General features: G+C 38.9%; 1 protein-coding gene across 6 annotated transcripts in view; it reads right to left on the bottom strand.

Moving 5' to 3' along the window:
• wwp2 (WW domain containing E3 ubiquitin protein ligase 2) overlaps nucleotides 1-15,522 on the bottom strand; it is a 116,617-nt gene that overhangs the window by 22,813 nt on the left and 78,282 nt on the right. For 4 of the 6 annotated variants that reach the window (XM_061919967.1, XM_061919968.1, XM_061919966.1 and 1 more), the window contains 4 exons: nucleotides 13,595-13,649; nucleotides 12,217-12,298; nucleotides 6,445-6,573; nucleotides 665-743 (listed from right to left, as the gene is read on the bottom strand). In XM_061919967.1, the coding sequence (XP_061775951.1) occupies nucleotides 665-743; nucleotides 6,445-6,573; nucleotides 12,217-12,298; nucleotides 13,595-13,649 (345 nt within the window). Of the gene's footprint in view, nucleotides 1-664; nucleotides 744-6,444; nucleotides 6,574-12,216; nucleotides 12,299-13,594; nucleotides 13,650-13,781; nucleotides 13,938-15,522 lie in introns of those variants that run through there. The other 2 variants (XM_061919971.1, XM_061919969.1) reach the window with 2 other exon arrangements.

Here is a 15,522-nt window from a genome sequence, read left to right on the forward strand (position 1 = left end):
TTTTGTGGGGCTGACTGGCTCAAACATGCACATGCATCCTTTGCTGTTACCATTTCTAATATGCAGTATCCTATTATATCTGTCAGTAGACTCTATCTGGAAGCGCTAAAAGCTACAACATTTAACATGGCTGACAGGGAGAAGACTAAGTCTAAGTCTAAGTGGAGGCGCGTACATAAGACCGCCCACAGAAAAGCGCATTCTAAAGAGACGGTCAGAAAGTGATTTGAAGATGGTCTGTAAAACAATCTATGCAAAATTTTGACCAGAACCACCATGTTATGTAGACTACAAGGAAATGTATTGACTAAAATCATAATATGACCCCTTAAATAAGTTAAAAATAGATGTACTTTTTTTGCGTTTACCTTTGCTAAAACTATTTTGTTGATATAGTTACATTGCCCTATTTTGTTGTATGCTGATCATATTTTTTGTCTGTCTAAAATCTTTTTCCTGTGTTTATTTCTGTTTATATTCGTGACCAACCAGTTCAAGACAGAAGCATTCAATGATATTGAAAAATTTCCAGGAAGAACGAATGGATGCCAAAGTTTGCAGTATTGTTCAGCGGTGTAAACATGTGAACATATTCTTAGAGTTGTCAACAAATACAACATTTTCATAGTTTGAGAACAAGCATAGATCAATGGTGCACTCTTACATGGCACAGGAAACGGAACTGGTGGTACTTCCACCTAAAGCTGCGATCATAGGCGCCTGGTGAACCGCCCTGCCGTGACCTGCACAAACACAGGAAGAGGAAGAAAAAAAATGTTCAGATTGCAGATGTCATCTGTGATCAACACAATAAAAATATTTTAATGAAATAAAGTGACTGTGTGTACAAATCTTCTCTGTAGACAATTGTTTTACAAACGTCCAATAATACACAGAAGCTTTTTCCATAAAATCTATCCATCTTCTATACCAGTATACTCATAAAGGTCCAATGACTTCTGGCAAAAGGCAGGGTACACCTTCATTAAACTGGTCGCCAGCCAATCGCAAGCATTTTTCCCCCAAAAAACATTTGATACTGGGGTTAGTGCCGACTACATATGGTAATGGTGGATATAGTAACGTCTAATAACTGTAAATTGACAATTTATAATATGTTGGCAATGTAGCATTGATTGTAGCTTCCTGTTATAAAGCTAACACAGAGGAGTTAATTTTCCAACATGTCAACTTTGGCTGCAGCAATCCATATTTTTAGTAATCTATTTGACTAAACGAGTAATATAGGGAAAATAGTTTATATAAACACAATGTTTTCTGCCTGCCATAACCTTCATTTTTTTTTCTTCTAAAAAATACACATAATCAACATTAAAATTGTACTTTTATCGTTTGCATTGATCAAAGAAAAACATTTAAAAAAGAAAGTATCTGCTGTTTCCCGCCACACACACACACACACACACACACACACACACACACACACACACACACACACACACACACACACACACACACACACACACACACACATCTCATGCCTCATAAGATTTAAATGTCTAAATGTTATGAATTTTTATTATTTACACTCAAATGAGTAAATGGATGTAATACAAAGCTTTTATTCTGACCAAATTATTTTATTGATTAATTGTTGCAGCCCTACAACAAACACTCACCCCACACCACCATCTCCTTAAGAAGTTCTAGAAATTCATCAAATGCAGGAAATGACAGCATCTTCTTGCAAATCAGATCCTCAAAGGGGAGGAGTTGTTGGTAAAATCAAAGACGTGAGAATGTTATACCAGGGCCCCAAGCATTTGTAATGTTTAAAGATTTGTTTTCATTCATTTAAATATGCAAGTTATTTAAAAACATCACAGATGCTAATATGAAATAAACATAGCTATAAAAGTTCCATAATAAGTAGTCCAATTAGGTTTATTAGGTCTTTTATTATGCAATTTTCTATTCTTATTGCCAGACCTGTGTGTTTATTTTTGTACCTGACCGTTTCAGCTACAGCTGTGGCTTTCCTCAGAGGTGAGATGCAAAATTCCCAACAAAAGCGCTGTTCCCCTTTACCAATGTACCTTTAGAAGCAGTTGAATTTAAAACACAATTTTAAACAAAATATATAAGTAGGGGCTCCTCAAAATGTGGACGATCATTAGGCAGCACTTTTGGAATTTGATGATATGTTGTTGCCAATACTGGATGAGTGTAACGTTACACAACCATAATCACATTTGTACGTACAGTGGTTTTAAGGTCAAGGTTAATTTGGTTATTTTAGTAATGTAAACTGATGCAGACAAGTACAACAGTAAATGTTTGAAAATGTTATCAGTGGTTGAAATGCAGTAAGAATACATTTTCGGGAAGGCCAGGTGTTGTCAAACAGAAGACTTTAACCAAAAGAAGATAGTTTTCCAGCTCTGGCTTATACTTGGCACTATCGCTGGACATAACTCCTGCTTGCCAAAGGTTGGGCAGCTCTGTATACATTTCCTTTGATAAACATTCACCTTTAGTGTGCACTGTAAAATTGCCACAACTCTGCACTGAACCAAAAGTATTCAACCAAATTCAGATTGGGAAGCCATGTACCGTTAGACATGTTGTTGCAAAGGGATCGCAAGAAACTGTGACTGGCAAATAAATGAGAATATTCAAAGGTGAAGGTACAAAGAAGCCATTGTACTTAGTGCTGTCGTATGTAGGGATAGGAATCGAAAACGGCTTCTGGTTGAGATTCAGCTCCAAGTTTGTTTGTTGGTCGTTTCCTGGTTATCATTTACCAGTTTTGTTAATAGTTCGCTTATCGATTCTTGTAGACGTGCGTGATGTCACCATGCACTGTGCGGAAACACATAAACTGGGGAGGTATTCGGATAACTTACAATACTTAAAGTGAATATTTCTTTAAAAAAAAAAAATACTACCAGAAACAATAGCACACACAGAATGTGTTATCTTTGAATGAATGACGCCTTTTTGAACCCTTCTGAGCCATAAGTGAATCTTCAATAGCAGCAGAGCGGTAACATACCGGTAGCTTGTTGTCTGCTGTTAATACTACAGGCAACTTATTAACTTACTAACTAGCTAAAAAGCTAAAATGTAAATATGGTGCATTATACTAATACATAATCAATTCAGACTAATACTGCCTGTCATGTTAGTGCTTCATTGTAAAATCTGGTATTATTGACTGTAAACATGAAAATTTCTCATTCATAACATTTGCATAACATGACGAGACAGTGTTTGATTGGCTCAGAGGCTGCACATCTCCCTCCCTGTCTGACAATTACTTAGAAACATTGTGTATACTTCCCGAAAAAGATGTGCTTATTTTTCTGCAAAATAATGGGTTATGTTCATAAGTGTTAATTGCAGAATTGCATAATGCAAATTTCCATTGGATTTGAATTGGTTGTATTTGTTCCTCGCTGACGTAGGTTTACTTAGCTGCACCGGATTATAAAGCGCACTGTCGATGAGCGGATCCATTCATTCATACAAAAGTTGCACCGGGTTTAAGGTGTTAAAGAGGTCATATAATGATTTTTTTTTTCTACATTTAAATCACTTCCTTGTGGTCTATATAACATGTAATGGTGGTTCTTTGGTCAAAGTGTTGCATAGATTATGTTTTACAGACCATCTTCAAGCCGCTCTCTGACTGTCTCTTCAGAATGAGCCTCTTTGTGGGCAGGTTTTATTAACTTGACTCCACTTCGACAAGGTCTTGTCCCCGTCATCTTTGTTGTACTGATAGTTTTTAGTACTTCCATTGCGAACTACTAACATACACAAGTTCAAACTGTACGCTACTTTGTATTACGAATGGCAACAACTGAGAATATGTGTCCCACAACAAGAGGATAGAGGAAAAAAAGGAGATTATTGACTTGGGTGTCGGCGTTGAATACAATCGCGGATGTGCGGAAATTTTTGGGACCTTTGCAGATCCCAAATACACAACACCACAAACGAATGGGTAAGAAAAGTTGGTTTTGCGTAATATTGCAAAACAAAACACCAGATAATACCTCTCCTAATAGGTGCAAATTTGGGGTCCCTATACACACACACACAATAAAAATACCCTTTATATGGATGAGAATCAAAAAATGATTCCCTTAACGATGCCAGTGAATAGGAACGACGTCATGATGCGTTGATTGCAAAATGGCAGCGCCTGGGCGGAACAATCACGTGACATTTTACAAGAAAAGATTGCAACACCACTATTTGTAATAACTGCAAGGTTAATATTTCATCAAAAGGAGGCCATACAAGCAGTATGCTAAAACATTTGAACAAACAGCAAGCAATAACTACAGATGAAAGTCGTGTTTTTGAACCGCGCCGATCTTATCGCAGCAGCAGTAATGCTAGCATGTCATCTAAATACAACAGGTACTAACCAACACAGACTCTCATGTTAGCACTATTATTTGTTAAACAGAAACAAATGCCTTCTAATTTAAATGAGCATGACGAGAGACAGTATCTGACTGGCTCTGAGGTGGGCAGTAAGCACTCGCCCCAGTTTATGTCTGCCGCTAGACAATGTCACAGAGCAGCGAATAAGTTTGTGGGCAAAACCTTGCAAACAGTGACACTCCTTTATCAGTAGGTCTATGTTTCATTGTAGGAGAAAAAAGTTGCATTTTTTTCCTTCCATCGGATTTTCACTCAGTCATATTATACAGGTGAAACAAAAAAAAATGTTATATTGTGTACAAGTCTATTTATTTTAGCAATTCACTTTAAAGCTTGCATTATCTAAGATTTTCAATTGAAAGTTTTCATAAGCATCACACTTATAATGAATACAAAACAGGCTTGCCAGATCTCACTTTGCATGTAATGAGTTAATATCACGTTACTAATTGTTCAACTTTTGTGTAACTTCCACATACATTTTATTTTGGTCAAATCTACAGAAGCAGTGTTTATTTTAGCAGAAGTTTTTAATTTAGTTTTAGTCAATCTTTTTACAAAAAAATATTTTAGTTTTAGTCATATTTCAGTCATCTAAATTAATTTAGTTTTTGTTTGGCTTTAGTCGACAAAGTTCCTCAACATTTTAGTCGACTAATATGACAGTAAATTTTGTGGACTAAAATATTAAGCATAGGGATAACGCATCTTTGAAGTCGTCTTTAATAAACCTTTTATTAAGGTTATTAAAATTACTGTACAACGTAATAAATCAACTCTGCATAACTTAGCATATGCATTTCACTAAATGTAAATATGGTGCATTATACTAATACATAATCAATTCAGACTAAGAGTCTAATTAAAGCCATCAAATTGTATTTGGTTAATTTCCGAACGTCTAATCAAGATTATATTATGAAAATTGTTGATCGAGCATATCGTCCGCCATGGGTAGGAATAAATGCAAAAGTATTCACTTGTTCTGTATTCTGTTGTACTATTAAGATAATAGTGTTTAATTAACAGGAAATATTGGAATTGGAACATATACATCTAATTGACCCTCAAACCTTAATATTGAGAATGTAATGAGAACTGCTATGATTCAGTGTTACATTTTTAATTAATTGTCGCCAATTTTAACTGCATAACCTAGAGAAATCATATTTTTAATATTATGTTAAAAAATAATGTAACTATTTTCTGTTACATCATTAAAATGCAATGTGTTTTTATTTAGACAATAATGACAACAAGAAAAATATTACTGATCTATGGTTTGTTTAAAAAATAACATTTGACTTACTGCGTTTAAAGCTTAACTTCATTAATTGTTGTGGCCACTAGGTGTCGCCAAAAAACAAATTACCACCCCACTTCAACTGGGACGGCTGGCGCTGTTGGGAGAGTGGCTGTGCCAGCAACCTGAGGGTTCCTGGTTCAATCCCCACCTTCTACCATCCTCGTCACGTCCGTTGTGTCGTTGAGAAAGACATTTCACCCTTGCTCCTGATGGGTCGTGGTTAGCACCTTGCATTGCAGCTACCGCCATCAATGAGTGTGAATGGATGAAAGTGGAAATAGTTTCAAAGTCCTTTGAGTTCCTTAAAAAGGTAGAAATGCGCTATACAACTATAATCCATTTACCATATAAAGTTTTTCATTTCATTGCATAATAATAATAATGATAGTGCACATCGATATTCTCCCAAGATAGCTAAAACCTTTCTTATAATTTCTTAAGATTTTCAACTTTGAGGTGTTTTAACATTTGGAATAAACAGACAGAGAGTAAGTAATGTATTATAAAAAAAACAACTTCTATACTAATTATGCACACCGTGTATTCATCTAAGACTTCAAATACCCTGTCTTTGACGATCAGATGGTGCAGTAAAATGGCACTTTTTGAAAACCAAGTACTTTGATTTAGTGTGTTTTGACTATACTGAATAACATAAATGAATATTAGCAATGCAATTGATCAAAAAAAAAATTGAAAAGCGCTTAAATAATAGTTACCCTGACTCAAACCCAGGTCGTGGGTCTTTAAAGGTGGTCGTGCGAGAGTTGTGGTCCACAAAATATCGGACTCCCTCCGCGGTGTACTTCATCTCCCAGCCCGGGGGCAAGGGGTGCTCCTTGATCATCCTGCAACAGGGAGAGGCTTGTGAACACGATGCCAGCCCTAAATGGGCATGTCTGGGGACCTCAACATCCTAAGCCCTAAACTGCACATTGCAGCAAGTAGGACTCCTGATCATCTTTCAGCCAATAAAGGCAACCTCCACCATTTAGGTGAGCTCTATCTGCAGGTGATCAATTACGACGTCAACATTTCTAAATTTACACCCACAGTGCTGTGCATTAGTTACAACATGAAATGACGCGTCGATATAAACAGGGACGTAATGATAAATCTGATTTTTTTTTAGTATTAAAATGTTTGGTTTGATACTGATGCGTAGTAATTTACTAAAAAGTACACATTAAAGTGAGAGACAGGTATGTAGTGTGTCGTCACCCATCCTGATAAAAAAAAAAACAGGTGCCTTTGGCGAGCAGGAGTCATGGCTAGAGATAGTGCGAAGGAGAAGCCAGAACTTACACCGGGCGGTATAGCTCGGTTGGTAGAGCGGCCGTGCCAGCAACTTCAGGGTTGCAGGTTCGATCCCCGCGTCCGCCATCCTAGTCACTGCCGTTGTGTCCTTGGGCAAGACACTTTACCCACCTGCTCCCAGTGCCACCCACACTGGTTTAAATGCAACTTAGATATTGGGTTTCACTATGTAAAACGCTTTGAGTCAATAGAGAAAAAGTGCTATATAAATAAAGTTCACTTCACTTCACAACTTGAAAAGCCTCATGTGGTCAAAAGTTCCATGGTAACATTTTGCCTTCTCTGTGAAATAGGTATCAAAGGCAAGTGGATAAGATGAAATCAGTGTGCCGACATTTTTCAATAGGGATGGAACTATTACTACTGTTCAACCAATCATAAATTATCTTATTCTAAAAAAAAAATAGGGGTAGAACTATTACTACTGTTTAACCAATAATAAAATATCTAGCTCCACAATTGTTCAAATTTTAATCGTGATCACAATTTTCCATCAATAAATCAATCAATCAATGAATGTTTATTCATATAGCCCTAAATCAAAAGTGTCTCAAAGGGCTGCACAAGCCACAACGACATCCACGGTACAGAGCCTATATAAGGGCAAGGAAAAATTCACCCTAGTGGGACGTTGATGGGATTTTGGCAGCCACGGTTAAGCGAAGGTGATCGTCGGCGATATTAATATTTAAAAAACAGGCTCCACTGCATTTTAAACTAGGCACGTTCACAACCAACAGTCGGACAACCTCCAGGGGGCTACGGATAGACAGTGGACTCATGTGAGAGCTATTAAGAGTGAGTGACAACAGAGGTTGAAGGTAGATCAATCACAGCCCGTAGCTCCCAAAAATATAAGGAAAAATAACAACAACGAGTTGCATGGCAAAGCTGCGTTGATGTGCCAACTGAACAAATGATTGACTTGAAAAGACACGTCAAGCAAGCATGAACAACACCTCCCTTCTTTTCTCGACCACCATTGTTTGCCTGCGCTGTGAAGCAGGTTGCTAACAGAGCGACCCGCCCGCCATCGGTGCAAAGTTCTTATGAATAGCTTCAAAAGCGGGGGTGCCCAAAATACAGACAACCGTAACATCAACCATGCACCGAGGGACCGCGTTTCAATCGACCTCCCAAAGACACGCCAAAATAACCGACGTAATAACGTTCTAGTTGGCCAAAGATATAAGTCCTATATATACTGTGAGCAATACAATGAATGGGTTCCTTTGTATGTGTTTGTCATATATAAACTTATTTTCACTTGTTTGCACTTTATGATGGAAGTCAGCAATGGCATAAATATTTTGATTCGCCCTTTGTCTTTTGTACATTTAATTTTATTATTAATTACATTCATAGTTTATTTTTTAAATGAAAGCAAAGTTGACATACTTTTTGTTTGAAAAGGAAACTGCCATAAAATATGTTTTAATAACGGTTTATCATTGTGATTAATAACCGTGATTTCAATTTAAGAACAATACATTTTGGTCATAATATTGCAGCCCTAATTCCGCTCTTTTTTCTTGGCCTTGGCATATTGTAAAAAAAAAAAAAATATATGTTAAAAAGATAAGCAGTAATACTAGATATTGTACAAATTTGCTGTTTCTTCAGACACGCGGCCCGAGACGTTATTTTGCGGTCCCCACCTTAATATGAAAGTTTAATGTTAGTGCGGCCCGCAAGTTTTATATGAATGCCGCTTGACAGCCTTGTGTGCGGAGCTGAAGTAGGGCTGGGCGATATGGCCTTTTTAAAATATCTCAACATTTTTAAGCCATATCGCGATACATGATCTATATCTCGATATTTTGCCTTAGCCTTGAATTAACACTGAGACATATAATCACAGCAGGATGATTCTGTGTACATTAAAACATTCTTGTTCATACCGCATTGATATATGCTCATTTTAAACTTTCATGCAGAGAAGGAAATCACAACTAAGTCAATGGACCAAAACTTTATTTATTAATGTTATTAACAGGTGACTTTTCAATTGATGCTACATATTAGCAGTAATGCTACTTTCGGTAGCAACGCTTGTGCCCCACACTTGACAAATTAAAGTTGTCTATTCGACATCTTCCCGCTTGAAGCCGAACCACGGCCAGACGATGAACCCCCTGCTGTTTTTCTTTGAAATGTATTTTTCCTTCATTCGCAGCTTCTTTCTCTCGTATTACCACTCGCACGTCTTCGCTAGCATCACAGCAAACGTTACACAGTCTGCGACCTCTCTGCTCCGTGAACGAGTATACGTATGATGTGAAAGTAAGTGACGTGTGTAAGTTTGTGCGCTTGCTGTCTGTGAGAAGGGGACACAAGAAGAAGTGGGAAAACCCTGTAGTGTAATGCCCACAGCTAAAAGCAACTGTGTGTGAACGTGTACTCGAATATCACAATATAGTAATTTTCTATATCGCGCAGAGACAAACCTGCGATATATCGCGTATACCGATATATCGCCCGGCCCAAAACTGAAGGAATCTACCAATCAAGGTGTGGTATGTGGCTCTCGAGGGCCGAACATTGACGTCAATTGCGTGATGCAAGCAGAGAAAACGTTTTGCCGCTTTTCCACTAGACCTGCTCTTCCTCCCGCCTTTGCTCGCCCGCTCTCGCTCTCTCTCTCTCTCTGTCTCTCTCACTTTTCGCTGTCACTGTGTGTGTGTCTCTCTCTCGCTCCCTCTCCCGGCGCCGCTGTAAACAGTCCAGGCCGGGGAGACGAACACCCCTGTAGCTTCGAAAACACTTGGCCAAAGGACTGAGCGACAATACAAAACTATGATGCACTGGACCCCAGCGCTGATACCCCGAGAGAGAGTCGCTGGCCCAATCAGACAGGTTAGTCATGATGTTAGCCCGTTCGGGGCTAATTATGCTACCGTAACTATAAACTCCACGGCGAACCCCCTCCCCCCCGTTTGCTCCAGACAGAGACGATTTTTGTTATTTGGGTTCAAAATGGCTATTTCAACATTCTGGGTTGCCTACCCCTGCATTAGTGGAAAAACAGCAAATGAGTGAATGCGGCAGAAACGTTGCCATGGAGATGAGGGTTTCTTTACGTGTCTGGCTGCAGTCACATGTGACACCTGTCCGTCAGTAATAACAGTCCCCGATAACCTGGACCAATTTAAACCGTTTTTTTTTTTTTTTTATGGTTTAATTTGCGTTGCCTCACATTACTTAATCCTCATTTTGTTCATTTATATTTTGATATTTTTTTCTGTTGAAAATAAAAATAAAGACATTTAAAAATATTTTTTTAAGAAATCTTTTCTTGCAGCTCAGCCTCACCCAGACTGCATCTATTGTCCCCCAGGTAAATTGAGTTTGACACCACAGGTTTAGTCCCAAATTTGTTTGTTGCATCTTTATAGTCAAAAAATGTTTCGAAGTGGGCCCCTCACATACTTCTTTGCAGTTGTCATGCTAACGTTTGCTTTGTCAACTATCAAAAAAGTTACAATGAAAATGTTTTGTTGTGTCCTACTTACGTGCTAATGGATGTTCACATACTATTGTATGTTTGCATGCTGTTTATTCTAGTCACACTATCTGAATGCACTAAAATACAGCAAATACAGTACATGCAAAATCCTTATGATTGTGACAAGCTCTTGTCCACTTGTCACAAAGAACAAAAATTTACTTGCACTTTCACGTAAAAAATAATACATTAAGTGCACGGCTGTCTAAAATTTGTGACTTATTGACATACATTATCTTAATTTACAGTTAGCAATAAATACTTCCCAGAGAACAAAACAGAAAATTACTCAGAAAACAAAAAACTGAAAATGGTGCAAATCCCCCTAAATTGAAACTGCAAACCAAAATGGCCTTACAATATACAGTCATCCTCACATGATGATGGCTTGTGTTGTGGTGTTAAAATATGTACATTTTCACTAGCAAACATGTGCTATCAAGAATTAGTGATGTATCAAATATGTCAAAGGTATTTATTTGCTGAGATACTGACAAAAGGGCTTGCTTTAATGCAAGACTACCTAACTGGCGGCCCGCGGGCCACGTCTGGCCCGCCAAAGCTTTTCATTTGGCCAGCAGAACAACACCCAAATAAGCTTGATAGGACAATTCAAACTTGGGCTGGTCATATATATAGTACTCCTGCCACCCCGAATGGGGCAAAAGCGAAGCATTTGTGTCACAATGAAGCAGCACTCAGAAGAAGAATACTACTCATTCAACCCTGAAAAAAATAAAAATAAATAGCGAAAACTTGACTTTTAACAATGTCTGGACAACATTGTCTGACTTATTATGCAACAGAAACAGTGTTCTAGACAAGCAGCAAAAACGGTAGAAATCCAAAGGGGTAAGCTACATCATGAAACTTGGTAAAATCTTTGTAAGATATTCCGATATGTAGTTTGTTTTGTATTGAAATTGCTGACTTTTTGATGTATTTTGTATTTGTGGTCGGGTTGTTTTTGTCTGAGACCATCTCTGACGTTCAAAGCGCTAACACTAAATCTTAGGTTTAATTGTGGTGAGTCCATCCATCCATTGTGTGCAATATTTGATGTGGGTGTTTAATTTCTATATCTGTAAACATCTGTAGTTTATTCTGTGAAAGTATCAACACTAAACCTTCTAATTTATTTATGTACAACACAAAATGGACATTATTTCTGTTAAATACACAATGGATTGGATAGACAAGGGATAAAATAAACATTACTTTTGTCATGTTTATTTTATGTTTATATTTTCAGTGTTACAAACCTAAATGAAAGAAGAAGTGTAAATAAATAATACTGAGGAAGGAACATATTTTTAAAAGAACGAGTATAAATCCTCCACCAAACATCTACAGCTTCTGTTTCTTCATGGTTTTAACTGTCCGTCTAATTGCACAAGCTGGAAGCGAATAGTGAAGGCAGAATAATGAATTCATTCACAGTGCAGTGTGACAGCCGATGTGTTTACTTAGTAATTAAGTAAACAAAGTTTTAAAGGAATATAACCTGCGGAGGCATATTTTGATGTCGGGTCCCTGAGCCCTTTGGCTCTTGAAACTGCAGCTCTCTTCACTATGTAGTTGAATAGCCCCGCTTTAGTGTGTTTACTGACTATTTTATTGTTCAATATAGCGTGTCTATGAAAGTTGAGTGATTCAAGTTCTTACTTACCCTTGCGTGCGAGGGTCGTCCCACTGTGTGGTGCGTGTGTTGTGGTTGACAAAGTACATTTTGCCATTATCCTGCCGCTTCTCTGCAAAATTACAAAATAGTTCAAAGATGCTTAAAAATCACTGCCATGCTAGAAGAGCGTCATGTCATGTTGGTGTGGCATTTCACGCTGGCTTGACTGAAACATCCCGTGGGGTTAAACTGGGTTTGTGTGTGCTGGGGGGTGTACGGCACTTTAAGAGATTCTATTTCAAAAAGTTTCACTGTTGAACCAACTTATTGCCTTGATCGACTACAGCTCCAAAAGTGGGTGACGTTCCTGTCTTCCTCCCTCCATCACATCTTTTTCTCATTAAAAAGAGTGTGTGCAGAGTTCAGAAACTCTCGTCCTTAAATTACAAAACCTCATCAGTTCTAGTATGATGTATTTCACCACTCATATTTCCCCGTTTGCACTCTTTTCAAGTGTATGACGAAAGAGTAAAAGGGAAGTCATTACAGATGACAAAAGTACGACTAAAGGGGCAGCAGTTTTTCTATTGAAAAAATTGTTTCTGAATCGAATGGGTGTAACTTAATTTAACTTATTATTAATATCATGAAATATTGAAGTTGAAGTAAAGTGAGCGCAAACGACAACCAGATAGAAAAAGGTGAACAACGAAAGACCACATAAAGAAAGGAACTTAAACTTGCGGCCGGAGTTCCATTTCGGCCCACAGGCCTCTATTTTGTGGCCTTCTACTTAACTTCATTGTTTGCCGTAATTTTTTTAAATATATTATCCCACAAGTATGAATATTAACTAAAATAAAAGTACAACACAAAAATAACAATATAACAAACACACATTTGGCAACACTAAAAGCAATTTCCAGCAAGCAAGCAGAATGTTTCTGATCATCTACTGGGAAACTCAGCAGTGTCGAAATATAACATTTTTACATTCAATTTTACATTTATAACATAGTATCCATAACTCAGGGTCACTATATCTGCTGGTAGAACTAGTCAATAAGAATACATTAAATGATTTAGTCAAATGGTTAAAATGTGATTCTAAAGGGAGTACTTTGTGCAGTCCAACCTCACCCAGACTCTACCTTTAGTGACCCCCAGTTATTTTGAGTTTAGACCCATGACATAAAGCAATCAGCTAAGCTATGATATTTTTTTTTTGGCCACAAAAAAGGTTTTCAATGAAGCATAAGACCAAATAAATCCCAACTCTGACAACACAAAATACAACAACAAAATATACACTTTTAGATGTAAAAACTGTCTAATTGTAAGTGTGGTCAAATGGCAAAAACAACAATGACATTATTTCCAAACTACATTCCAAACAGAGCGAAGGCACCAAGAGGCAGAACCTTACCCCATCCAGGAGGCAGCTGGCCCAGAGGGTCGTTCTCCACGGGAGCGCCGGGCGGCTGAGGGAGAGACACAGGGATAAAGCTAATCTTCCACGATCTTCACACATTTCTGTGTCAAGTCTGTAACGTTTGCTGTTCATGCATGTGCTTTTCAGGGTAAAAGGAAAAACATTTCGGTCTAAAACTTACTCCGTAAGCCGTGCCAGTCTCAGAGTGCCAACAGAGGTGATGCCCATTAGTGAATAGGGTGTGAGGATGCTTAGGAGGGCTACAAGATGTCTTGTCTGGTGCAGTGGTCTGAGGCGACTGAGGGAACTGAGCCACTAGTGTGCCTTTCAAAATCTACATTGCCTGCTCGGTAGGAGGATAAAAACAACACCGCTGCTCCAATCAGCTCACTGTCTGGCTGTAAACCCCACCCCCGTACTTCCTGCTCAACACCCTGGTACACACCGCACTCCCTCCACCTTCACCCTTCGGGCGCCCCTCCTTAGCCCACATCTTCTAGCGCTGCTGTGAAAGTAGTCAAGGAAGTGTGATGTCTGAGGGAACTGAGGGAACATTCATGCTTGTTCTAGGCTGGAAAGCCCTAACCCCATCCACTCCGCCTCCTCAACACACCCTGAGGGCGGACAAAAGGCACCTTTATTCAACTTGGGTCTGGATCGCTATGAGGTTTACTCAACCTGCAATCACACATACACACGCATGCAAGCACGCTCACACACACACACACACACACACGCACACACACACACACGCACACACACACACACACACACACACACACACACACACACACACACACACACACACACACACACACACACACACACACACACACACACACACACACACACACACATACACACACACACACACACACACACACACACACACACACACACACAAACACTCACACAGAGATAAAGAGCATGTGTGCCAAAGAGTGGAAAAGTTTGTGCAAGGCAAACAGTCATGGGTTATCCATTCTGGAATACTGCTAAATAGTCACTTGTAAGGTATTAGTGATGATATGAAAAATCATGCTCAATGTTGAACTATTATGTACAGTGTTTCTTATCCATCCATCCATTTTTTACCGCTTGTCCGATTGCGGGGGTGCTGGAGCCTATCTCAGCTGCATACGGGCGGAAGGCTGAGTACACCCTGGACAAGTCGCTACCTTATCACAGGGCCAGTGTTTCTCAAATCATTCCATTTCATTTTTTTATTTTCTTATTTGATTTACATGTTAATATTTACACATTTCTATCAATACATACTATTTTCTATATCCTGTGAAGTGCAATTTAAACAACACACCTTTATTTTTGTGGAGTATTATTGGAGTCATTGGAGTACTTTCTCTTAGGAAACTTTGTCAAATGTAAATGTTGAGCAGTGGAGGAGTGATGGCAATACTGTATAGATATCGATTAGCATCTCAATAAAAATTTAAATACATCCATCCATTTTCTTCCGCTTATCCGAGGTCGAGTCGTGGGGGCAGCAACCTAAGCAGGGCAGTCCAGACATTCCTCTCTCCAGCCACTTCATCCAGCTCTTCCCGAGGAATCCCAATGCGTTCCCAGGCCAACCGGGAGACATAGTCTTCTCAACATGTCCTGGGTCTTCCCCATGGCCTCCGACCAGTCGGACGTGCCCAAAACACCTCCCCAGTGAGGCGTTTGGGTGGCCGACTGACCAGATGCCCGGACCACCTCATCTGGCTCCTCTTGATGTGGAGGAGCAGCGGCTTTACTTCGAGTTCCTTCCGGATGCAGAGCTTCTCACCCTATCTCTAAGGGAGAGCCCCGCGACCATTAAAAACTCATTTCGGCCGCTTGTACCCATGATCTTGTCCTTTCGGTCATGACCCAAAGTTCATGACCATATCTGAGGATGGGAACGTAGATCGACCGGTAAA

The sequence above is a fragment of the Nerophis ophidion genome, linkage group LG14 (genome assembly GCF_033978795.1).
Source record: "Nerophis ophidion isolate RoL-2023_Sa linkage group LG14, RoL_Noph_v1.0, whole genome shotgun sequence".
In the NCBI taxonomy this organism is placed as follows: domain Eukaryota; kingdom Metazoa; phylum Chordata; class Actinopteri; order Syngnathiformes; family Syngnathidae; genus Nerophis; species Nerophis ophidion.